This window comes from Bombina bombina, chromosome 6, assembly GCF_027579735.1.
Source record: "Bombina bombina isolate aBomBom1 chromosome 6, aBomBom1.pri, whole genome shotgun sequence".
Lineage (NCBI taxonomy): Eukaryota > Metazoa > Chordata > Amphibia > Anura > Bombinatoridae > Bombina > Bombina bombina.
In genome coordinates, this window is record NC_069504.1 from 1006519469 (window position 1) to 1006545838 (window position 26370).

A 26370-nucleotide genomic window follows, 5' to 3' on the forward strand; every position below is an offset into this window, starting at 1 on the left:
GTGCTCCAGATGCCTACCTAGGTATCTCTTCAACACAGAATATGGGAACAAAGCAAATTGATACTAGAAGTAAATTGGAACCTTTTTAAAATGGTATGCTCTGTCTGAATCACAAAAGAACACTTTTGGGTTTCATATCCCTTTTAAGCGCTTAGCTATCATCCCCTACCTTTAGCGCTCGCTAATCCCATGAACAAGCTGAAGACTTGTGTAGTATCTGTGTCAGGGAGCACACACATCACTATTTTATTCCATTAAATCTGTGCACTTATTTGTGCCTCAGCAGTTCCCTTCCAGAGAGATTCCTTATATTTTCTTCTGTTGTGTGGTTTTTCTTTCATGTAATTAACAAGAGTCCATGAGCTAGTGACGTATGGGATATACATTCCTACCAGGAGGGGCAAAGTTTCCCAAACCTTAAAATGCCTATAAATACACCCCTCACCACACCCACAAATCAGTTTTACAAACTTTGCCTCCAAGGGAGGTGGTGAAGTAAGTTTGTGCTAGATTCTACGTTGATATGCGCTCCGCAGCAAGTTGGAGCCCGGTTTTCCTCTCAGCGTGCAGTGAATGTCAGAGGGATGTGAAGAGAGTATTGCCTATTGAATGCAGTGATCTCCTTCTACGGGGTCTATTTCATAAGGTTCTCTGTTATCGGTCGTAGAGATTCATCTCTTACCTCCCTTTTCAGATCGACGATATACTCTTATATTTACCATTACCTCTACTGATTCTCGTTTCAGTACTGGTTTGGCTTTCTACAAACATGTAGATGAGTGTCCTGGGGTAAGTAAGTCTTATTTTCTGTGACACTCTAAGCTATGGTTGGGCACTTTATTTATAAAGTTCTAAATATATGTATTCAAACATTTATTTGCCTTGACTCAGAATGTTCAACTTTCCTTATTTTCAGACAGTCAGTTTCATATTTGGGATTATGCATTGATTTATCATATTTTTCTTACCTCAAAAATTTGACTTTTTTCCCTGTGGGCTGTTAGGCTCGCGGGGGCTGAAAATGCTTCATTTTATTGCGTCATTCTTGGCGCGGACTTTTTTGGCGCAAAAATTCTTTTCCGTTTCCGGCGTCATACGTGTCGCCGGAAGTTACGTCATTTTTTGACGTTATTTTGCGCCAAAAATGTCGGCGTTCCGGATGTGGCGTCATTTTTGGCGCCAAAAGCATTTAGGCGCCAAATAATGTGGGCGTCTTATTTGGCGCAAAAAATATGGGCGTCGCTTTTGTCTCCACATTATTTCAGTCTCATTTTTCATTGCTTCTGGTTGCTAGAAGCTTGATATTTGGCATTCTTTCCCATTCCTGAAACTGTCTTATAAGGAATTTGATCTATTTTGCTTTATATGTTGTTTTTTCTCTTACATATTGCAAGATGTCTCACGTTGCATCTGAGCCAGAAGATACTACAGGAAAATCACTGCCTGCTGGATCTACCAAAGCTAAGTGTATCTGCTGTAAATTTTTGGTAGCTATTCCTCCAGCTGTTGTTTGTAATAATTGTCATGACAAACTTGTTAAAGCAGATAATATTTCCTTTAGTAATGTACCATTGCCTGTTGCAGTTCCCTCAACATCTAAGGTGCAGAATGTTCCTGATAACATAAGAGATTTTGTTTCTGAATCCATAAAGAAGGCTTTGTCTGTTATTTCTCCTTCTAGTAAACGTAAAAAGTCTTTTAAATCTTCTCTCTCTACAGATGAATTTTTAAATGAACACCATCGTTCTGATTCTTTGGACTCTTCTGGTTCAGAGGATTCTATCTCAGAGATTGATGCTGATAAATCTTCATATTTATTTAAGATGGAATTTATTCGCTCTTTACTTAAAGAAGTACTAATTGCTTTAGAAATAGAGGATTCTAGTCCTCTTGATACTAATTCTATACGTTTGGATAAGGTTTTTAAAGCTCCTGCGGTTATTCCAGAAGTTTTTCCTGTTCCTAATGCTATTTCTGCAGTGATTTCCAAAGAATGGGATAAATTGGGTAATTCATTTACTCCTTCTAAACGTTTTAAGCAATTATATCCTGTTCCGCCTGACAGGTTAGAATTTTGGGACAAAATCCCTAAAGTTGATGGGGCTATTTCTACCCTTGCTAAACGTACTACCATTCCTACGTCAGATGGTACCTCGTTTAAGGATCCTTTAGATAGAAAAATTGAATCCTTTCTAAGAAAAGCTTATCTGTGTTCAGGTAATCTTCTTAGACCCGCTATATCATTGGCTGATGTTGCTGCAGCTTCAACTTTTTGGTTGGAAACCTTAGCGCAACAAGTAGCAAATCGTGATTCTCATGATATTATTATTCTTCTTCAGCATGCTAATAATTTTATCTGTGATGCCATTTTTGATATTATTAGAGTTGATGTTAGGTTTATGTCTCTAGCTATCTTAGCCAGAAGAGCTTTATGGCTTAAGACTTGGAATGCTGATATGGCTTCTAAATCAACTCTACTTTCCATTTCTTTCCAGGGAAACAAATTATTTGGTTCTCAGTTGGATTCTATTATTTCAACTGTTACTGGTGGGAAAGGAACTTTTTTACCACAGGATAAAAGATCTAAAGGTAAAAACAGGGCTAACAATCGTTTTCGTTCCTTTCGTTTCAACAAAGAACAAAAGCCTGATCCTTCGTCCTCAGGAGCAGTATCAGTTTGGAAACCATCTCCAGTCTGGAATAAATCCAAGCCTGCTAGAAAGGCAAAGCCTGCTTCTAAGTTCACATGAAGGTACGGCCCTCATTCCAGTTCAGCTGGTAGGGGGCAGGTTACGTTTTTTCAAAGAAATTTGGATCAATTCTGTTCACAATCTTTGGATTCAGAGCATTGTTTCAGAAGGATACAGAATTGGTTTCAAGATGAGACCTCCTGCAAAGAGATTTTTTCTTTCCCGTGTCCCAGTAAATCCAGTGAAAGCTCAAGCATTTCTGAATTGTGTTTCAGATCTAGAGTTGGCTGGAGTAATTATGCCAGTTCCAATTCCGGAACAGGGAATGGGGTTTTATTCAAATCTCTTCATTGTACCAAAGAAGGAGAATTCCTTCAGACCAGTTCTGGATCTAAAATTATTGAATCGTTATGTAAGGATACCAACGTTCAAGATGGTAACTGTAAGGACTATATTGCCTTTTGTTCAGCAAGGGAATTATATGTCCACAATAGATTTACAGGATGCATATCTGCATATTCCGATTCATCCAGATCATTTTCAGTTCCTGAGATTCTCTTTTCTAGACAAGCATTACCAATTTGTGGCTCTACCGTTTGGCCTTGCTACAGCTCCGAGAATTTTCACAAAGATTCTCGGTGCCCTTCTGTCTGTAATCAGAGAACAGGGTATTGTGGTATTTCCTTATTTGGACGATATCTTGGTACTTGCTCAGTCTTTACATTTAGCAGAGTCTCATACGAATCGACTTGTGTTGTTTCTTCAAGATCATGGTTGGAGGATCAATTTACCAAAAAGTTCTTTGATTCCTCAAACAAGGGTAACCTTTCTGGGTTTCCAGATAGATTCAGTGTCCATGACTCTGTCTTTAACAGACAAGAGACGTCTAAAATTGATTACATGTTGTCGAAACCTTCAGTCTCAATCATTCCCTTCGGTAGCCTTATGCATGGAAATTCTAGGTATTATGACTGCTGCATCGGACGCGATCCCCTTTGCTCGTTTTCACATGCGACCTCTTCAGCTCTGTATGCTGAACCAATGGTGCAGGGATTACACTTAGATATATCAATTAATATCTTTAAAACCGATTGTTCGACACTCTCTAACGTGGTGGACAGATCACCATCGTTTAATTCAGGAGGCTTCTTTTGTTCTTCCGACCTGGACTGTAATTTCAACAGATGCAAGTCTCACAGGTTGGGGAGCTGTGTGGGGATCTCTGACGGCACAGGGAGTTTGGGAATCTCAGGAGGTGAGATTACTGATCAATATTTTGGAACTCCGTGCAATTTTCAGAGCTCTTCAGTTTTGGCCTCTTCTGAAGAGAGAATCGTTCATTTGTTTTCAGACAGACAATGTCACAACTGTGGCATACATCAATCATCAAGGAGGGACTCACAGTCCTCTGGCTATGAAAGAAGTATCTCGAATTTTGGTTTGGGCGGAATCCAGCTCCTGTCTAATCTCTGCGGTTCATATCCCAGGTGTAGACAATTGGGAAGCGGATTATCTAAGTCGCCAAACGTTGCATCCGGGCGAATGGTCTCTTCACCCAGAGGTATTTCTTCAGATTGTTCAAATGTGGGAACTTCCAGAAATAGATCTGATGGCGTCCCATCTAAACAAGAAACTTCCCAGGTATCTGTCCAGATCCCGGGATCCTCAGGCGGAGGCAGTGGATGCATTATCACTTCCTTGGAAGTATCATCCTGCCTATATCTTTCCGCCTCTAGTTCTTCTTCCAAGAGTGATCTCCAAGATTCTGAAGGAATGCTCGTTTGTTCTGCTGGTAGCTCCAGCATGGCCTCACAGGTTTTGGTATGCGGATCTTGTCCGGATGGCCTCTTGCCAACCGTGGACTCTTCCGTTAAGACCAGACCTTCTGTCACAAGGTCCTTTTTTCCATCAGGATCTGAAATCCTTAAATTTAAAGGTATGGAGATTGAACGCTTGATTCTTGGTCAAAGAGGTTTCTCTGACTCCGTGATTAATACTATGTTACAGGCTCGTAAATCTGTTTCTCGAGAGATATATTATAGAGTCTGGAAGACTTATATTTCTTGGTGTCTTTCTCATCATTTTTCTTGGCATTCTTTTAGAATACCGAGAATTTTACAGTTTCTTCAGGATGGTTTAGATAAGGGTTTGTCCGCAAGTTCTTTGAAAGGACAAATCTCTGCTCTTTCTGTTCTTTTTCACAGAAAGATTGCTATTCTTCCTGATATTCATTGTTTTGTACAAGCTTTGGTTCGTATAAAACCTGTCATTAAGTCAATTTCTCCTCCTTGGAGTTTGAATTTGGTTCTGGGAGCTCTTCAAGCTCCTCCGTTTGAACCTATGCATTCATTGGACATTAAATTACTTTCTTGGAAAGTTTTGTTCCTTTTGGCCATCTCTTCTGCTAGAAGAGTTTCTGAATTATCTGCTCTTTCTTGTGAGCCTCCTTTTCTGATTTTTCATCAGGATAAGGCGGTGTTGCGAACTTCTTTTGAATTTTTACCTAAAGTTGTGAATTCCAACAACATTAGTAGAGAAATTGTGGTTCCTTCATTATGTCCTAATCCTAAGAATTCTAAGGAGAAATCGTTGCATTCTTTGGATGTTGTTAGAGCTTTGAAATATTATGTTGAAGCTACGAAATCTTTCCGTAAGACTTCTAGTCTATTTGTTATCTTTTCCGGTTCTAGGAAAGGCCAGAAAGCTTCTGCCATTTCTTTGGCATCTTGGTTGAAATCTTTAATTCATCTTGCCTATGTTGAGTCGGGTAAAATTCCGCCTCAGAGAATTACAGCTCATTCTACTAGGTCAGTTTCTACTTCCTGGGCGTTTAGGAATGAAGCTTCAGTTGATCAGATTTGCAAAGCAGCGACTTGGTCCTCTTTGCATACTTTTACTAAATTCTACCATTTTGATGTATTCTCTTCTTCTGAAGCAGTTTTTGGTAGAAAAGTACTTCAGGCAGTGGTTTCGGTTTGAATCTTCTGCTTATGTTTTTCATTAAACTTTATTTTGGGTGTGGATTATTTTCAGCAGGAATTGGCTGTCTTTATTTTATCCCTCCCTCTCTAGTGACTCTTGTGTGGAAAGATCCACATCTTGGGTATTCATTATCCCATACGTCACTAGCTCATGGACTCTTGCTAATTACATGAAAGAAAACATAATTTATGTAAGAACTTACCTGATAAATTCATTTCTTTCATATTAACAAGAGTCCATGAGGCCCACCCTTTTTTGTGGTGGTTATGATTTTTTTGTATAAAGCACAATTATTCCAATTCCTTATTTTATATGCTTCGCACTTTTTTCTTATCACCCCACTTCTTGGCTATTCGTTAAACTGATTTGTGGGTGTGGTGAGGGGTGTATTTATAGGCATTTTAAGGTTTGGGAAACTTTGCCCCTCCTGGTAGGAATGTATATCCCATACGTCACTAGCTCATGGACTCTTGTTAATATGAAAGAAATGAATTTATCAGGTAAGTTCTTACATAAATTATGTTTTTTTTGGGTTTTTTACACAAAATTCGAGAGTCCTCTACGACTATCCCATAGTAGCCATCAACAGATGTGCCTGTGCATTTGGTCACTAGGGGAGTAGGGGATAAGAGATATTGGGTAAATAAGTTACTTCCTATATAGATGCATTGTTTCTTTCAGCAATTGTTCATCATTGAAAGTACATTGCTGTCAGATGGGTAATACAGTGCTGACCTTTTGTTTTCTTCAGGTCCTTTTAGAAGCTCAAGACCTAGCTATAAGGAATCATAATGTTGAATACAAATCAAACCTGTATGTGGGTAAGTTCATTTGGGCTTTTTCAGTATTGTACATTTGTAGTAGTTATCACCAACGAGGGCTAAGGACTGGCACCTTTTCTAAAAACTCTTATAGTATATTAAAGGCTTTTCCATAACTCTGTATGTATAATTTTATTTCTCTGTGCTCTAAAATCCTGTCTGATAAATGTTTGTTTCTTATATGTTTCTTTCACACTAAGGGGTACATTTATTATCCCTGCAGGCGTACAGGTTCGCAAGTAGTGAACCTGTCCTCCTACAGTCGCCACTTGCAATCACCCCGAACGAGCGAGTGTCGGGGGACTGATCTTGCTGCTTGTGAGGTTGCAGAGCAGAAAAAGCGGTTAATTTGAAGTACTAATAATGAATTTTCTATATTGTGCATTGGTTTGCGTAAGCAGGCTAGCTAATGGTCCTTAAGTTAAGGGGGAGCTAGTTGCTAGCAAATCCTCAAAGCAGAAGTTTAGTATTTTAATTTTCTTCTTTCTTTCCTCCATTTCTTCTTTTTTAGCTAAATCCTTTTCCAACAAGGGCAAGTACCTAAAGCGGATTCGATACCACGGGCGCGGCATGTTTGGAATTATGGACAAGGTATACTGCCATTATTATGTCAAACTGGTAGAAGGGCCACCTCCCCCTAAAGAAGAGCCAGTAACTGGATATCAACAGGCAAAGGAATATATTGAACAACTGAAAAACCGAACAATCACTCACAGCTTGTGAGTCCTGCCTATTGGAAAAATCCCTGAATGAAAACTATTGCTGTAGTGTCTGCCTATTTATTGTACAGAACAACCAAGGACTGTAAAATCCATGGATGGGAGTGGGACCCTTAATGATTATGTGGAAGGCAACACAAAAAAAATATCTTAATTCCATTTGTTTCAATAAATTAGTATACATGCTTTTTTTTCACTTAATGTTCTTTTTGTTTTTTGTCTTAACCCCTTAATGACAACAGTATTTTTCCATTTTCTGTCTGTTTGGAACAAAGGCTATTTTTACATTTTTGCGGTGTTTGTGTTTAGCTGTAATTTTCCTCTTACTCATTTACTGTACCCACACATATTATATACCGTTTTTCTCGCCATTAAATGGACTTTCTAAAGATACCATTATTTTCATCATATCATAATTTACTATTAAAAAAATTATAAAATATGAGGAAAAAATAGTTTCTAAATTTTGTCCTGAGTTTAGAAATACCCAATGTTTACATGTTCTTTGTTTTTTTTGCAAGTTATAGGGCCGTAACACTTTGCTATTTCCAAACCACTTTTTTTCAAAATTAGCGCTAGTTACATTGGGACATTGATATCTTTCAGGAATCCCTGAATATCCCTTGACATGTATATATTTTTTTTAGAAGACATCCCAAAGTATTGATCTAGGCCCATTTTGGTATATTTCATGCCACCATTTCACCGCCAAATGCGATCAAATACAAAAAATCGTTCACTTTTTCACAAACTTTTGGTTTCTCACTGAAATTATTTACAAACAGCTTGTGCAATTATGGCATAAATGGTTGTAAATGCTTCTCTGGGATCCCCTTTGTTCAGAAATAGCAGACATATATGACTTTGGCGTTGCTTTTTGATAATTAGAAGGCCGCTAAATGCCACTGCGCACATACGTGTATTATGCCCAGCAGTGAAGGGGTTAATTAGGGAGCATATAGGGAGCTTTTTGGGGTAATTTTAGCTTTAGTGTAGTAAACAACCCAAAGTATTGATTTAGGCCCATTTTGGTATATTTCATGCCACCATTTCACCGCCAAATACGTTCAAATAAAAAAAAACTTTTACATATTTCACAATTTTAGGTTTCTTACTGAAATCATTTACAAACAGCAGACATATATGGCTTTGGCGTTGCGTTTTGGTAATTAGAAGGCTGCTAAACGTTGCTGCGCACCACACATGTTTTATGCCCAGCAGTGCAGGGGTTAATTAGGGAGCTTGTAGGGAACTTGTAGGGTTAATTTTAGCTGTAGTGTAGTAGACAACCCAAAGTATTGATCTAGGACCATTTTGGTATATTTCATGCCACCATTTCACCGCCAAATGCGATCAAATAAAAAAAATTGTTTCCTTTTTCACAAACTTTAGGTTTCTCACTGAAATTATTTACAAACAGCTTGTGTAATTATGGCACAAATGGTTGTAAATGCTTCTCTGGGATCCCCTTTGTTCAGAATTAGCAGACATATGGCTTTGGCGTTGCTTTTTGATAATTAGAAGGCTGCTAAATGCCGCTGTGCATCACACGTGTATTATGGCTAGCAGTAAAGGGGTTAATTAGGTAGCTTGTAGGGAGCTTGCAGGGTTAATTTTAGCTTTAGTGTAGAGATCAGCCTCCCACCTGAAACATCAGACCCCCTGATCCCTCCCCCACCCCACAATTGTTCCCGCCATCTTAAGTACTGGCAGAAAGTAAGAAAGGTATATATATATTTTTTTGTTTGTTTTTTAGCATATTTACATATGCTGCTGTGTAGAATCCCCCCTTAGCCCTCAACCTCACAGATCACCCATCAAACCGTTCTCTAACCCTCCATCCCTCTAGCTTAATGGGCGCCATCTTGGGTACTGGCAGCTGTCTGCCAGTACCCAGTTTAGTAAAAAAAAATATGCTTTATTTGTTTGCCCTTTTCTTCCCCCTCCCAGAACCCTTCGATTGTTTTATAAATGAAAATCCCCCCCTTCTCTCCCAATTTTTTATTCCATTTTTCTGTAGTGTAACGGTTCCCACCCGCTCCCGGCCCGTGCACGCGCCCGCCGCCCCACGTCCATTCGCGCGTCCCCCTCCACATCACAGGCCCATTGCAGGCAGCCCACCCGCCTCCCTGCTTTGCTCCCACCCACTAATGATGCTCCGGTGCAGAGAGGGCCACAGAGTGGCTCTCTCTGCATCAGAGGCCTGTAAAGGGGTATTGCAGGATGCCTCCATATCGAGGCATCACTGCAATACCCTCAGAGCTGCTGGAAGCGATCGCTTCCAGCCCTCTGTTAGACAACTGACGTACCAGGTACGTCTATTGTCATTACCTGCTTGTTAATTCATGACGTACCTGATATGTCAGTTGTCATTAAGGGGTTAAAGCTCCAATCGGGAGCGTCAGTTGCTCATAATTGCCAATATATCGGTTATGTTCTGCTCAGGAGCTGCACTTCTTGTGATCCCTGAGCAGGGATTAAACACAATGTTTGCTTTAGAATATTAAATATGCACTGGTACATTTTGATTACTGGTGAAAACTAAGTACTAAATGCAAACAAATGTCTTATCCATAAAACTATCCATGGATCATCTGTATTTATTCCTGTACTTATATTTATTCCTGTACTTATAGTGGGAAAGGGTTTCCTCTATGCTGCTCTGCCATAAACTCTATGTTTGCACTTTATTCCTTAAGGCTGTGATTATGAACACTGACCTTAGCAGAGGCCTGCAGATCCCTGGATGTTTTTCCAGAGTTATGTGTGGCCCCTAGATGATTTATATCATGGAGATATTTTGGCCGGGCAGCCACTCGTGAAACGCTTCATAACTGCTGCAAACCGTCTTCATTGAAGATCATGGGGCCGAATTTATCAAAGCGCCAATCTCGGTGCATTCGCTGAAGTCAATACACTCGCCAGACATCGCTGCCGCAAATCCACATACGACGCCCTTATTTATTAAAGACTCAGTCAAAAACACGCACGTCAAGTACGGAGCAATGAGCATCGGATTGTTGATAAATAAGTCATCAATGTCGCGGATGTTCAGTTTTTTTAAACTTTATTTATACCATATCGTTACTGTCCATGAACAAGCACATTTCTCTAAAGCTAATCTTTTATTTTTCATCTGTTAATGTCCAAGAAATAGCTATATTTATACCTGAACAAACAATATCTAATTGTTTTATTTATTTGTTATACAAAAGAATCTGATATATGATATTTTCACATAAACTAATGTGTATTTGTATTTCTAGAAATCATGATATGACTGTTTTTTCTTTTTTTTTTTTTAATGATTATTAATGATAGAATTTGTACATATATCTTTGCACATACTTGTGTGTGTGTGTGTGTATATATATATATATATATATATATATATATATATATGTGTATATATATATATATATATATATATATATATATATATATATATATATGTGTGTGTGTTATGTCATGTCAGAAATCTTTTCCAAACATATTTACATGTCCCTAAATTTTATTTTGTTTTAAACAATGTTGTCTTTCATATATCTGTGTTTATTTATACCACTATATGCATATAGTGTAAATATATAATTATTCTGAGGAAGAATAATTGCGAATATAACATGTAATCAGGTATAGGTATTTATTTGCAAATAATGGATATTTTAAGAGCTGGGACAATTTTCTCTATGCACCTGTGTAACACTTCCTGATTGCAGTGTAGTTTTAAACACCACCCCTACACAGGTGTTATAAAATGGGCTGGCATATAAGATGACATTTCTTAATGAAAATGAAATTCAAGAGAAGGAAGAAAAACACTGACAATATCATGACAGTAAAGAGGTGATTTTAATTTCTGCTGTATCTGATTCATGACAGTTTAATGTTAGGTGGACTATCCATTTGAGCTATCATCTTAAGATTATATTGAATCAAACATCAATCAATTTTTAAAATCATTGTCAAAAATATTACACTTTGTGTTCTAAAGTCAGCATCAATGTTTAACTTTAATACTAATATCACATATACATACTTTCAAAGTACAATACACAATGTAACAAATGGCACTTACAAGTTCTGATGAGTGATTCCATGACACAAATATTGAGCAATTTGATTTATTAGAGATAGTATAAAATGTATATTTAAATCAGATAGGCTGATGTCATAAATCATGTGATTATGCATTTCCCAATCAAAAGTGGTGGAAAATTTCACTAGTTTGTGGGTTATTTAGGAGTTCAAGTATTGCGTCAAATTTGGTGCGAAATGCAGTGGGACTTGTACTACATGCGTTAAACATGGTGAAATTAGATTGATAAAAAAAGGAAGTTAGCTACAGTATGTAATGTATTTATTTCATTTGTATCCCTATATCTACTAGTCATGCTGCCAGACATTACCTGTCATTAAAACTACTTTTGAATCTGTCCCTTGAAATTACATGTGATTTATAATATTATTATTTAACATATTATTTAGATACTGAAAATGCATCTTTGTTGTCTGTGTAATTTAGACAGAGTATACAATTGTAATCAACTTTCTAATTTACATAAATATGTAATAAGCTTCATTCTGTTGCAGAATCTAACATAACCTTTCTGGGTTTGAACGATAGGTACGCTGCGGCGGAAAAGACGCGATCGTACCTGTTGAATATTTGATAAATTAGGAATAGGGTCAAATAGAGTTGAATGTGAATTCGAAACATCTGGAATGACGCAAGCATTGTTCTGCGTCGGATTTAGATCGCGGGAGCGTATATTACATCACACATTTCAACATTTGACAATGTTGGTGCTTTGTTAATTATGGCGGATTCAATTTGTGTAAAATATAACGTGAGATTCAAGCGAATCAGTTGAAGCTTTGATAAATCGTCCCCCATGTCTCTGATCGGGTAAAATCCCATAGCATTGGCAACCGCTTTGTAACGATTTCTGATGCATCAGCATCTATCTTCCAATAGTTTTCAGGGATTTCTTGTTTATTTTATTGTATGGTCATGATCAAGTATTCTAATTAATTGCATACCAAAGAATCACATGAGCCAGAGGGGGAAAAGCCTTGTTGTACACCTGAAGATTGCTGTTTTTTGTGTTGAATTTGTTTTGTGTGCTGGGTAACTAAAGTCTCACACAGACTCCCTCAACATATTACTACAACCCACAAACCGATGTGACCAAGACCCTGATATTCAAAGGTTCTCCAGCTTGGAGAGAAATTGTAGTTCAGACTTCACAAAGGCTGAACTCACTTAGTTTGCAAAAGAAAAAGGGTGTAACTCTCATTTCTTTATATGAAGCAGATACAAGCCCAGGGCAATATAGCACTTCATGATATGAGGATTTTGTTACATTTACACTTTGTTCATTGTGTTTTATATTACTATACATTTCAGATTGGGACCTACATTTTAATCTAGCAGATTTTACACATTCTGATTATGCTTTGAAAGTTTGTTACTTTAATGACTTAGATCATACTTTGTATATTTCTGTGTATCTTTTACATGTTCTCCATATTAACCTGACATTTTCAGAAAGTGGGAGGGACAGGGCAGTTCCCTGGGCTGAACAGGGGAGTTCCCATGGTATGTCTGAAGCTCTCTCACGATTCTTGTGAAATTTTGTAAGCATTTTAAACAAGCTGGTCTCACTGATTTGTCTCACCAGCTGTATGCAGGTGATGTTTGCTCAAAATTCACAATATACTTTTCTTTCATGTAATTAACAAGAGTCCATGAGCTAGTGACGTATGGGATATACATTCCTACCAGGAGGGGCAAAGTTTCCCAAACCTTAAAATGCCTATAAATACACCCCTCACCACACCCACAAATCAGTTTTACAAACTTTGCCTCCAAGGGAGGTGGTGAAGTAAGTTTGTGCTAGATTCTACGTTGATATGCGCTCCGCAGCAAGTTGGAGCCCGGTTTTCCTCTCAGCGTGCAGTGAATGTCAGAGGGATGTGAGGAGAGTATTGCCTATTGAATGCAGTGATCTCCTTCTACGGGGTCTATTTCATAAGGTTCTCTGTTATCGGTCGTAGAGATTCATCTCTTACCTCCCTTTTCAGATCGACGATATACTCTTATATTTACCATTTCCTCTACTGATTCTCGTTTCAGTACTGGTTTGGCTTTCTACAAACATGTAGATGAGTGTCCTGGGGTAAGTAAGTCTTATTTTCTGTGACACTCTAAGCTATGGTTGGGCACTTTATTTATAAAGTTCTAAATATATGTATTCAAACATTTATTTGCCTTGACTCAGAATGTTCAACTTTCCTTATTTCCAGACAGTCAGTTTCATATTTGGGATTATGCTTTAAATTATCATATTTTTTCTTACCTCAAAAATTTGACTTTTTTCCCTGTGGGCTGTTAGGCTCGCGGGGGCTGAAAATGCTTCATTTTATTGCGTCATTCTTGGCGCGGACTTTTTTGGCGCAAAAATTCTTTTCCGTTTCCGGCGTCATACGTGTCGCCGGAAGTTGCGTCATTTTTGACGTTATTTTGCGCCAAAAATGTCGGCGTTCCGGATGTGGCGTCATTTTTGGCGCCAAAAGCATTTAGGCGCCAAATAATGTGGGCGTCTTATTTGGCGCCAAAAAATATGGGCGTCGCTTTTGTCTCCACATTATTTCAGTCTCATTTTTCATTTGCTTCTGGTTGCTAGAAGCTTGATGTTTGGCATTTTTTTCCCATTCCTGAAACTGTCTTATAAGGAATTTGATCTATTTTGCTTTATTTGTTGTTTTTTCTCTTACATATTGCAAGATGTCTCACGTTGCATCTGAGCCAGAAGATACTACAGGAAAACCACTGCCTGCTGGATCTACCAAAGCTAAGTGTATCTGCTGTAAACTTTTGGTAGCTATTCCTCCAGCTGTTGTTTGTAATAATTGTCATGACAAACTTGTTAAAGCAGATAATATTTCCTTTAGTGATGTACCATTGCCTGTTGCAGTTCCCTCAACATCTAAGGTGCAGAATGTTCCTGATAACATAAGAGATTTTGTTTCTGAATCCATAAAGAAGGCTTTGTCTGTTATTTCTCCTTCTAGTAAACGTAAAAAGTCTTTTAAATCTTCTCTCTCTACAGATGAATTTTTAAATGAACACCATCATTCTGATTCTTTGGACTCTTCTGGTTCAGAGGATTCTGTCTCAGAGATTGATGCTGATAAATCTTCATATTTATTTAAGATGGAATTTATTCGCTCTTTACTTAAAGAAGTACTAATTGCTTTAGAAATAGAGGATTCTAGTCCTCTTGATACTAATTCTATACGTTTGGATAAGGTTTTTAAAGCTCCTGCGGTTATTCCAGAAGTCTTTCCTGTTCCTAATGCTATTTCTGCAGTAATTGCTAAGGAATGGGATAAATTGGGTAATTCATTTACTCCTTCTAAACGTTTTAAGCAATTATATCCTGTTCCGCCTGACAGGTTAGAATTTTGGGACAAAATCCCTAAAGTTGATGGGGCTATTTCTACCCTTGCTAAACGTACTACCATTCCTACGTCAGATGGTACCTCGTTTAAGGATCCTTTAGATAGAAAAATTGAATCTTTTCTAAGAAAAGCTTATCTATGTTCAGGTAATCTTCTTAGACCTGCTATATCATTGGCTGATGTTGCTGCAGCTTCAACTTTTTGGTTGGAAACTCTAGCGCAACAAGTAACAAATCGTGATTCTCATGATATTATTATTCTTCTTCAGCATGCTAATAATTTCATCTGTGATGCCATTTTTGATATTATTAGAGTTGATGTTAGATTTATGTCTCTGGCTATCTTAGCCAGAAGAGCTTTATGGCTTAAGACTTGGAATGCTGATATGGCTTCTAAATCAACTCTACTTTCCATTTCTTTCCAGGGAAACAAATTATTTGGTTCTCAGTTGGATTCTATTATTTCAACTGTTACTGGTGGGAAAGGAACTTTTTTACCACAGGATAAAAAGTCTAAAGGTAAAAACAGGGCTAACAATCGTTTTCGTTCCTTTCGTTTCAACAAAGAACAAAAGCCTGATCCTTCGTCCTCAGGAGCAGTTACAGTTTGGAAACCATCTCCAGTCTGGAATAAATCCAAGCCTGCTAGAAAGGCAAAGCCTGCTTCTAAGTTCACATGAAGGTACGGCCCTCATTCCAGTTCAGCTGGTAGGGGGCAGGTTACGTTTTTTCAAAGAAATTTGGATCAATTCTGTTCACAATCTTTGGATTCAGAACATTGTTTCAGAAGGGTACAGAATTGGTTTCAAGATGAGACCTCCTGCAAAGAGATTTTTTCTTTCCCATGTCCCAGTAAATCCAGTGAAAGCTCAAGCATTTCTGAATTGTGTTTCAGATCTAGAGTTGGCTGGAGTAATTATGCCAGTTCCAGTTCCGGAACAGGAGATGGGGTTTTATTCAAATCTCTTCATTGTACCAAAGAAGGAGAATTCCTTCAGACCAGTTCTGGATCTAAAATTATTGAATCGTTATGTAAGGATACCAACGTTCAAGATGGTAACTGTAAGGACTATATTGCCTTTTGTTCAGCAAGGGAATTATATGTCCACAATAGATTTACAGGATGCATATCTGCATATTCCGATTCATCCAGATCATTATCAGTTCCTGAGATTCTCTTTTCTAGACAAGCATTACCAATTTGTGGCTCTACCGTTTGGCCTTGCTACAGCTCCAAGAATTTTCACAAAGATTCTCGGTGCCCTTCTGTCTGTAATCAGACAACAGGGTATTGTGGTATTTCCTTATTTGGACGATATCTTGGTACTTGCTCCGTCTTTACATTTAGCAGAGTCTCATACGAATCGACTTGTGTTGTTTCTTCAAGATCATGGTTGGAGGATCAATTTACCAAAAAGTTCTTTGATTCCTCAAACAAGGGTAACCTTTCTGGGTTTCCAGATAGATTCAGTGTCCATGACTTTGTCTTTAACAGACAAGAGACGTCTAAAATTGATTACAGCCTGTCGAAACCTTCAGTCTCAATCATTCCCTTCGGTAGCCTTATGCATGGAAATTCTAGGTCTTATGACTGCTGCATCGGACGCGATCCCCTTTGCTCGTTTTCACATGCGACCTCTTCAGCTCTGTATGCTGAACCAATGGTGCAGGGATTACACGAAGATATATCAATTAATATCTTTAAAACCGATTGTTCGGCACTCTCTAACGTGGTGGACAGATCACCATCGTTTAATTCAGGGGGCTTCTTTTGTTCTTCCGACCTGGACTGTAATTTCAACAGATGCAAGTCTCACAGGTTGGGGAGCTGTGTGGGGATCTCTGACGGCACAAGGAGTTTGGGAATCTCAGGAGGTGAGATTACCGATCAATATCTTGGAACTCCGTGCAGTTTTCAGAGCTCTTCAGTTTTGGCCTCTTCTGAAGAGAGAATCGTTCATTTGTTTTCAGACAGACAATGTCACAACTGTGGCATACATCAATCATCAAGGAGGGACTCACAGTCCTCTGGCTATGAAAGAAGTATCTCGAATTTTGGTTTGGGCGGAATCCAGCTCCTGTCTAATCTCTGCGGTTCATATCCCAGGTGTAGACAATTGGGAAGCGGATTATCTCAGTCGCCAAACGTTGCATCCGGGCGAATGGTCTCTTCACCCAGAGGTATTTCTTCAGATTGTTCAATTGTGGGGGCTCCCAGAGATAGATCTGATGGCCTCTCATCTAAACAAGAAACTTCCCAGGTATCTGTCCAGATCCCGGGATCCTCAGGCGGAGGCAGTGGATGCATTATCACTTCCTTGGAAGTATCATCCTGCCTATATCTTTCCGCCTCTAGTTCTTCTTCCAAGAGTAATCTCCAAGATTCTGAGGGAATGCTCGTTTGTTCTGCTAATAGCTCCGGCATGGCCTCACAGGTTTTGGTATGCGGATCTTGTCCGGATGGCATCTTGCCAGCCATGGACTCTTCCGTTAAGACCAGACCTTCTGTCACAAGGTCCTTTTTTCCATCCGGATCTGAAATCCTTAAATTTAAAGGTATGGAGATTGAACGCTTGATTCTTGGTCATAGAGGTTTCTCTGACTCCGTGATTAATACTATGTTACAGGCTCGTAAATCTGTATCTCGAGAGATATATTATAGAGTCTGGAAGACTTATATTTCTTGGTGTCTTTCTCATCATTTTTCTTGGCATTCTTTTAGAATACAGAGAATTTTACAGTTTCTTCAGGATGGTTTAGATAAGGGTTTGTCCGCAAGTTCTTTGAAAGGACAAATCTCTGCTCTTTCTGTTCTTTTTCACAGAAAGATTGCTATTCTTCCTGATATTCATTGTTTTGTACAAGCTTTGGTTCGTATAAAACCTGTCATTAAGTCAATTTCTCCTCCTTGGAGTTTGAATTTGGTTCTGGGAGCTCTTCAAGCTCCTCCGTTTGAACCTATGCATTCATTGGACATTAAATTACTTTCTTGGAAAGTTTTGTTCCTTTTGGCCATCTCTTCTGCTAGAAGAGTTTCTGAATTATCTGCTCTTTCGTGTGAGTCTCCTTTTCTGATTTTTCATCAGGATAAGGCGGTGTTGCGAACTTCTTTTGAATTTTTACCTAAAGTTGTGAATTCCAACAACATTAGTAGAGAAATTGTGGTTCCTTCATTATGTCCTAATCCTAAGAATTCTAAGGAGAAATCATTGCATTCTTTGGATGTTGTTAGAGCTTTGAAATATTATGTTGAAGCTACGAAATCTTTCCGTAAGACTTCTAGTCTATTTGTTATCTTTTCCGGTTCTAGGAAAGGCCAGAAAGCTTCTGCCATTTCTTTGGCATCTTGGTTGAAATCTTTAATTCATCTTGCCTATGTTGAGTAGGGTAAAATTCCGCCTCAAAGAATTACAGCTCATTCTACTAGGTCAGTATCTACTTCCTGGGCGTTTAGGAATGAAGCTTCGGTTGACCAGATCTGCAAAGCAGCAACTTGGTCCTCTTTGCATACTTTTACTAAATTCTACCATTTTGATGTATTTTCTTCTTCTGAAGCAGTTTTTGGTAGAAAAGTTCTTCAGGCAGCGGTTTCAGTTTGAATCTTCTGCTTATGTTTTTTGTTAAACTTTATTTTGGGTGTGGATTATTTTCAGCAGGAATTGGCTGTCTTTATTTTTTCCCTCCCTCTCTAGTGACTCTTGTGTGGAAAGATCCACATCTTGGGTAGTCATTATCCCATACGTCACTAGCTCATGGACTCTTGTTAATTACATGAAAGAAAACATAATTTATGTAAGAACTTACCTGATAAATTCATTTCTTTCATATTAACAAGAGTCCATGAGGCCCACCCTTTTTTGTGGTGGTTATGATTTTTTTGTATAAAGCACAATTATTCCAATTCCTTATTTTATATGCTTCGCACTTTTTTTCTTATCACCCCACTTCTTGGCTATTCGTTAAACTGATTTGTGGGTGTGGTGAGGGGTGTATTTATAGGCATTTTAAGGTTTGGGAAACTTTGCCCCTCCTGGTAGGAATGTATATCCCATACGTCACTAGCTCATGGACTCTTGTTAATATGAAAGAAATTAATTTATCAGGTAAGTTCTTACATAAATTATGTTATTTTAACTAACAGAAAGTTAATATATACTAAAATATAGACAAAAGCAAGTTAAATTGAAGTGAAAACATTTCAGTTTAATTTGGAAATGATGCAAACTGAGCCTTTCAGTCAGCCCCAGGGGTATCCCAGAGCCCTTCATTACTTTCTATAGAAGGCATCTCTCAGCGTTCTAGGATTGCCAGGTTCCTCCTCTTTTCTTAGAAAATTGATTGCGTTCTGCCCCTGTGAAGTCAGCAATATAATCTATCTCCAAACTAGAGAATGTTTGATTATCTGGCCCATAGAACATAACAACACTCTTTAGGAAACTGAAGCTGACCTTTTTTTAAAATGTTAATTTAAATAAAATGCGTGCACAGTGCAATCTAATTTGTAAAAGATAGGCTAATTATAAAAATTATGAGCCTAATTTGTTAAAGTTACACATAAACTGTGAAGGCTCCAAGAACTTCATGCATGTTTGTAAAATCACAATCCTAAATACACTGCTTTATACAAAATAAAATACAAAATAGAAAGCACAAAGTGTAAATGCAACAGAACTCTCATGTCATGCCGTTTTTATTGCTCTCTCCTTCACATACAAAAATGCAGGTTTGGAGAAGTAAAGCAAAATCTGCCTTTTGAAAATTGCACTAGAGATCGTGCAGTGCTAGAGGACCATTTTAGAATATCTCACCTGAGCAGAGGTTTTAAATATCGGGGCTCAAATGAGATGGAAAAATATACAGATTATCTAAGAGGAGGCAAACCGTTTTTTACAGTACTGCATTTGGTTAATAAAAAAAATAATCCTATTTAAATAATAAAAAAAAAATACTTTTAAATGCTAGTTATAAATTGTGTGGACTCCAAAGGCAAACTTGTGGTCATTCCTGTGTCAGTTATGGGTATAATCTGTGTTAGGAACAGGATGGATAAAAATCAATTTATTTTTTTTAAAATCGTATTTTTAACCATTTTTAACCGTTTATATTTACCTAATTTCAGCAATTAACCCCGCCGTATTGACTACCGAGGCTCTCTCAAATCATGTTTCATTCATTTCTTTTTGTTTCCCTTTCAAATACAAATCATGTGTTCCCTGATTCTGTATATTTAGGTCAGGACCCCTTACATTCACCTTCCTCCAAAATGGGTCTCAGTCTTTTAAAAATAACTGTACATAAAAAGTGGGAAGAACCCCCTTGATAAATGTCTGACTGAAATAAGAATCACTACCATGTTTACAGTCAAAAGTGTCTCAAAATTAGCAATTGGTTCCCCCCAAGCAACCCCTCCCTGCTTTTGTCTATTTGGTAATTTGGCATTTTTGTTTCATCTAACTATTCCCTATACTAGGGACCTTCCAGCATAAAGAATGCTAAGCTTTGATAGATAATATTCAAAAACACAGTTTATATACCCACAAGTCCAGTCTTGAGCAGACAAACAGTGAAGCAGATGCAATAATATACTTGCAAGGCTCTGAGAACTTCATGCATGTTCCTAGTGCCAGTCTTAAGTTATTTAATACAAAATAAATAAAGCACAATTTATATTGCACAGTACATTACAAAAGTATGGGGCTATAGAGCCCTAGCAAACATTATACAAGACTGTGCTTTTAATGTAGTACCAAATTCCTGAGACAGCGAGTCATTTCAAACGTTGTGTTGATTTATTTTATATTAATTTCTACACACATAAAAACCCACATGTACTTTTCCTGTGCAAAAGTCTTAGGCGACCATTAGATTTGTTGTTTTAGCAATGGTGTAATGACCATATATAATTTTTTCTCAGTCTTTTTATTAGAATAACACCAGAAAATACAGGATATTTCCTTCCCAGGATAGGGAGAGTCCACGGCTTCATTCCTTACTGTTGGGAAATACAACACCTGGCCACCAGGAGGAGCCAAAGACACCCCAGCCAAAGGCTTAAATATCCCTCCCACTTGTTCATTACCCCAGTCATTCTTTGCCTTTCATCATGTTAGGAGGTGGCAGAGAAGTGTCAGAAGATTCAGAGAGTCCTGAAAAGGGTATCTGCCCTTCGAGATAGGACTGGAGTTTTAAGTAGTCAAGTCAACCTCTCAGTGAGAGTATTGATGAAAGTTAGAGTCTGGAGATGCAGGGAAAGTTTTTCTGTGAAACCATCCAGACTACTGCTAACAGCTCCTAAGCAATCAGTGTTGGCGAGTGTCACTGTCTGCTTTCTCTCACTCAAGTCCATGTCAGGAGCGCTGCTATAAGACTGTTACACTTGAGAGGCTGTGTTCTGTTCCACAGCATGGATCCTGGAGGTAAGATCGTTTAAATTTTTACACATAAAACACTATAGCAGGGTTACAGTGTGGCTCCTTTATACCTTGATAGGATCCAGGGTTTATATCCACTGAAGGGGGTTTATTGAACAGTTGGGGTTAATTATTCATTGTATTAATTATTTACATGCTGCTTTATGTGATTTTATTTTCCCTGGACTGATAGACTGTTTTTTTGGCTGGAACAAACAGGTTTCATTTTTTAAGTTTCACTTTCGTTTTTGAAAGTGTTGCACAGCTCCTATTACTTGCTGTACTTGTAATAACAGGTCTAGGTTCATTTCCTCCATTCCGGCTGAGACTTGAACCTGAGGAGAACATTTCCTCTGTTAACTGTCTGGGTCTAGGAGGTGGTGAGTGCCCCATCCATTGGGAGTATAAAGGTGCAGTTTTCTATAATAAAAAATGTTTTTATTTGTGTCCTCCTGTGGGTATAACTTGAGCTATGGAGGACTCTGACATGTTAGAAGGTACTACTTCTGTACTAAATCATATCTGTTTATATTGTGAGGAGGCCGTGGTTTTCCTGCCCACTCAATTATGTTCCACATGCCTTAACACCGTTACAAAGTCTAAGAAGGGAGACAAGCCTGCTAAGGCTCTTAGTCCCTCTGAGCCGTCTACCTCTCAGGACTCAGCGTTCCATGAGATTACTACCCTTGCTACATTATCCACTCCACATGCAGTTCCCCATAGCACATCTAATCCTCCAACCGGAGGGGGCCTTCTTCCTGCGCACTTTGCTGCGCAGTTACAAATGGAGGTGTCTGCGGCCCTCAGTGCATTACCTCGATATAACAAAAGCAAGAGAAAGGTTAATCATATCTCTCCAGACCTGGAGTCATCTAAATATTTATTGGATTTAGCTATTATGTCCCAGTTATCTAATGATGAGTTTACCTCTGTAGCTTCAGAGGGTAAACTTTCTGGGTTGGAGTCCTTAGCGTCTAAGCCTCCTGCTGCGGAGGAATCGTCCTTTAGATTTAAAATTGAGCACTTGCGGTTTTTATTAAATGAGGTTCTGTCTACGTTGGAGGTTCCAGAGGCCGTGCTGCCTGAAGAACCTAGGATACCTAAATTAGACAGAGTTTACTAAGACAGGAAAGTTCCTTTGACTTTTCCTGTGCCGGTTAAGATGGCGAACATTATTAAGAATGAATGGGAAAGAATTCGTTTTTCCTTTTCCCCCCTCGTCTACTTTTAAAAAGTTGTTCCCGGTCCCAGACTCTCAACTGGATCTGTGGAGCTCCATTCCTAAGGTGGATTGTGCTATCTCTACGCTTGCTAAACATACTACTATACCTCTTGAGGATAGTTCTTCGTTTAGAGAGCTGATGGATAAGAAAATGAAAACCTTTCTGAGAAAGATGTTCCAACATACAGGTTTTTTGTTTCAACCGGCAGCTGCGGTTGCAGGAGCAGCTACCTACTGGTGCGACTCTTTATCGGAACTTATTGAGATGGAGTCTCCCCTCGAGGATATTCAAGACAGAATTAAAGCTCTGTGAATTGCTAATTCTTTTATCTGTGATGCTTACATGCAAATTTATTTGTCTAAATGCAAAGGCCTCTGGCTTTGCGGTCCTAGCCCGCCGGGCACTCTGGTTGAAGTCTTGGTCTGCGGATATGACTTCTAAGTCCAGACTCCTCTCTCTTCCCTTCAATGGAAAGATTTTATTTGGTCCAGGCCTGGACTCCATTATTTCTACGGTTACCGGAGGCAAGGGGGCCTTCCTGCCGCAAGATAAGAAGAACAAGTCTAAGGGACGGCAATTTTCTAATTATCGTTCCTTTCATTCTGACAAATCCCAACTATAACAATCATCCTCCATGCCCGAGTACTTGGAAGCCAGCTCAGTCCTGGAATAAATCCAAGCAGAATAAGAGGTCCACCAAAAACAAATCGGCATGAAGGGGCGGCCCCGATCCGGGATCGGATCGTGTAGGGGGAGACTGTCTCTTTTTTCAGATGCCTAGTTCAAGGACAGGATCCGTGGGTCCTGGAGGTGGTATCTCAGGGATACAAGATAGGCTTCAAATCTCATCCGCCAAGGGGCAGATTGCTTCTCTCGAATCTGTCTACCAGACCAGAAAGAGGGATGCCTTTCTAGGGTGCATTCGGGATCTATCCTCCTTAGCTGTTGTTGTCCCCGTGCCTATCGAAGAAAGAGGTTTGGAGTTTTATTCAAACCTTTTCGTGGTCCCAAAGAAGGAGGGGATTTTCCGCCCAATTCTAGACCTAAAGTGCTTAAACAAATTTCTCAGTGTCCCTTCCTTCAAGATGGAGACGATAAGGTCTATCCTTCCTTTAATTCAGGAAGGCCAGTTTATGACCACTATAGATCTGATGGATGCTTACCTTCATGTTCCAATCCACAGGGAACACTTTCAGTTCCTGAGGTTTGCATTCCTGGACCAACACTTCCAGTTCACTGCCCTTCCGTTTGGCCTAGCTGCTGCTCCAAGAATCTTTACGAAGGTTCTGGGGGCTCTTCTAGCCGTTGCCAGAACTCAGGGTATTGCAGTAGCCCCATACTTGAACGATATTCTGGTGCAAGCACTATCCTTTCGTCTTGTGTAAGAATTCTCGGAGTCCCTTCTCATTCTTCGATCACATGGATGGAAGATAAACTTGAAAAAGAGTTCTCTTATCCCAAGTACCAGGGTGGAATTCCTGGGTACTATAATAGACTCCATATCCATGAGGATATTTCTAACAGACCAGAGACGTTGTAAGCTAACTTCACCATGTCTTGCCCTCCGGACCTCCTTGAGTCCCTCTGTGGCTCAGTATATGGAGGTGATTGGTCTCATGGTGTCCTGCATGGACATCATTCCTTTTGTCAGATTCTGTCTCAGACCTTTACAACTGTGCATGCCGAGGCAGTGGAACAGCGATCATTCAGATCTGTCTCAACAGATTGTATTAGACAGCCGGTCGAGAGAATCGCTCTCTTGGTGGCTCTGTCCAGATCATCATTCTTCTTAAGACCATCCTGGGAGATTGTGACTACGGACGCAAGCCTATGCGAATAAGGAGCTGTTTGGGGTGCCAGGAAGACACAGGAGTTGTGGACTTAGGAGTCCTCCCTCAATATTTTGGAACTACGGGTAATCTTCAATGCCTTGAAGGCTTGGCCACTTCTGGGTTCGTCCCAGTTTATCAGATTCCAATCAGACAATATAACCTTGGTGGCTTACAGCAACCATCGGGGGGAATGAGAAGTTCCTTGGCGATGAAGGAAGTATCTCAGATTCTGAGGGTGAAGGCCCACAGCTGTTCGCTGTCAGCGATCCACATTCCGGGTGTGGACAACTGGGAGGCAGATTTTCTCAGCAGGCAATCCTTCCATCCAGAGGAATGGTCTCTCTAACCCGAGGTGTTTGCAGAGATATGTAGCAAGTGGGGGACGCCGGAGATAGATCGCATGTCGTCCTGTCTCAATACCAAGCTACCCAGGTACGGGTCGAGGGATCCCCAAGAAGATCTAATAGATGCACTAGCAGTGCCCTGGAGGTTCAAACTCATATTTTTTTTTCTCCATTACCGCTTCTTCCTCGAGTGGTGGCCCGCATCATGCAGGAGCAGGTATCAGTAATCCTGATTGCTCCATTGTGGCCACGAAGGACGTGGTTCGCGGATCTAGTGGGGATGTCCTCATCTCCTTTGTGGAAGTTACCTTGTCGCAGAGACCTGCTGATACATGGTCCATTTGTTCATCAAAATCTAGATTCTCTGAGGCTGACTGCGTGGAGATTAAACGCTTAGTCTTAGCCAAGAGAGGTTTCTCTGAGCGTGTCATTGATACTCTTATTCAAGCTCGTAGACCAGTTACTCGGCATATCTACCACAAGGTGCGGAGGACCTACTTATTCGGGTGTGAAGAGCGGGGTTTTTCCTGGCACAGAGTTAAGTTTGCCAGGATCTTATCTTTCCTCCAGGACGGGAAGGGCCTTTCTGCTAGTTCCCTGAGGGGACAGATTTCGGCCCTGTTGGTTTTATTGCACAAGAGACTGGCTGAGCTTCCAGACGTGCAGTCCTTTGTTAAGGCTCTGATTCGGATCAGACCTGTGTTTAGATCTGGGGCTCCTCCTTGGAGCCTAAATCTTGTTCTTCGGGTTTTGCAACAGGTTCCGTTTGAGCCTCTGCATTCCATTGACATTAAATTGTTATCTTTGAAGATTCTATTTTTATTGGCTATTGCCTCTGCACGCAGAGTTTCTGAGATCTCTGCTTTGCAATGTAAGCCCCCTTTTCTGATTTTTCATGCAGATAAGGCAGTTTTACGTACTAAATTAGGTTTTCTTCCTAAGGTTGTGTCAGACCGCAACATCAATCAGGAGATTGTGGTTCTTTCCTTGTGTCCTAACCCTTCTTTATCGAAGGAACGCTTACTTCACAATTTGGATGTGGTTCGCGCCTTGAAGTTCTATTGTCAGGCTACTAAGGAGTTTAGACAATCTTCCTCTTTGTTTGTTGTTTGTTGCTACTTCGACTTCCCTATCTTTTTGGTTAAGGAGTGTCATCCGCTTAGCTTACAAGACAGCGGGACATCATCCTCCTGAGAGGATAACGGCTCATTCCACTAGAGCAGTGGTATCATCTTGGGCCTTTAAAGGGATAGTAAACCCACAAACGTTTTAAATCTTTATTAAAACTTCATTATGTATGTTAATTTTTTTCACTCGTTTTCTAATTATTCTTCATCAAATATCTTTAATAGTAACGCATGCGCATTTTGGCCCCTCAGTCCTAGCGTGACCATCACTATTCTGGTATAAAAAATGGTAATCCCCCAAGCGCCTACCCGACTGGAGGCAAAGGGATTGCTAACGATTAACAATAATATTGCAAATAGACAATGATAAACCAATGTTAAAAACAATGATAAAATTACATAAAAACACTTATTTAATAAACCTGAGCATAAAAACACATTAAATACAGTTCATGGATCCTTGAGGTAATGCAGTGATATAAAATAGAATAGTAATGAAATGTACAATGTCACAATGAGAAACAATATCAACAATGGTATTTAAAAACAAATAAAAAATTTAAAGATACAATCAAATGAGAATTGGTTGGTAGAATAGTGGAATAGGACTTGGGCCTATCCGTGAGTGCACAAAAATCACAGATACTTGGGTGAGTATATCCAATTGAGAGTGTCAGTTCCAGTAGTGGTTGGTCAGTGACCCAATGTATAATATGTGTATGAAATAAAATCCTATGAAACCAGTGTTCAAAAAAA

General features: G+C 39.3%; 1 protein-coding gene across 4 annotated transcripts in view; it reads left to right on the plus strand.

Moving 5' to 3' along the window:
- The window catches only part of MRPL22 (mitochondrial ribosomal protein L22), a 53648-nt gene extending 46240 nt beyond the window's left edge, over positions 1 to 7408 (plus strand). For all 4 annotated transcript variants that reach the window (XM_053718715.1, XM_053718713.1, XM_053718714.1 and 1 more), the window contains 2 exons: positions 6424 to 6493; positions 7005 to 7408. In XM_053718715.1, coding sequence (XP_053574690.1) covers positions 6424 to 6493; positions 7005 to 7216 — 282 coding nt within the window. In that variant the 3' untranslated portion in view covers positions 7217 to 7408. The remainder of the gene's footprint in view (positions 1 to 6423; positions 6494 to 7004) is intronic.
- The last annotated feature ends 18962 nt before the right edge of the window (positions 7409 to 26370 follow it).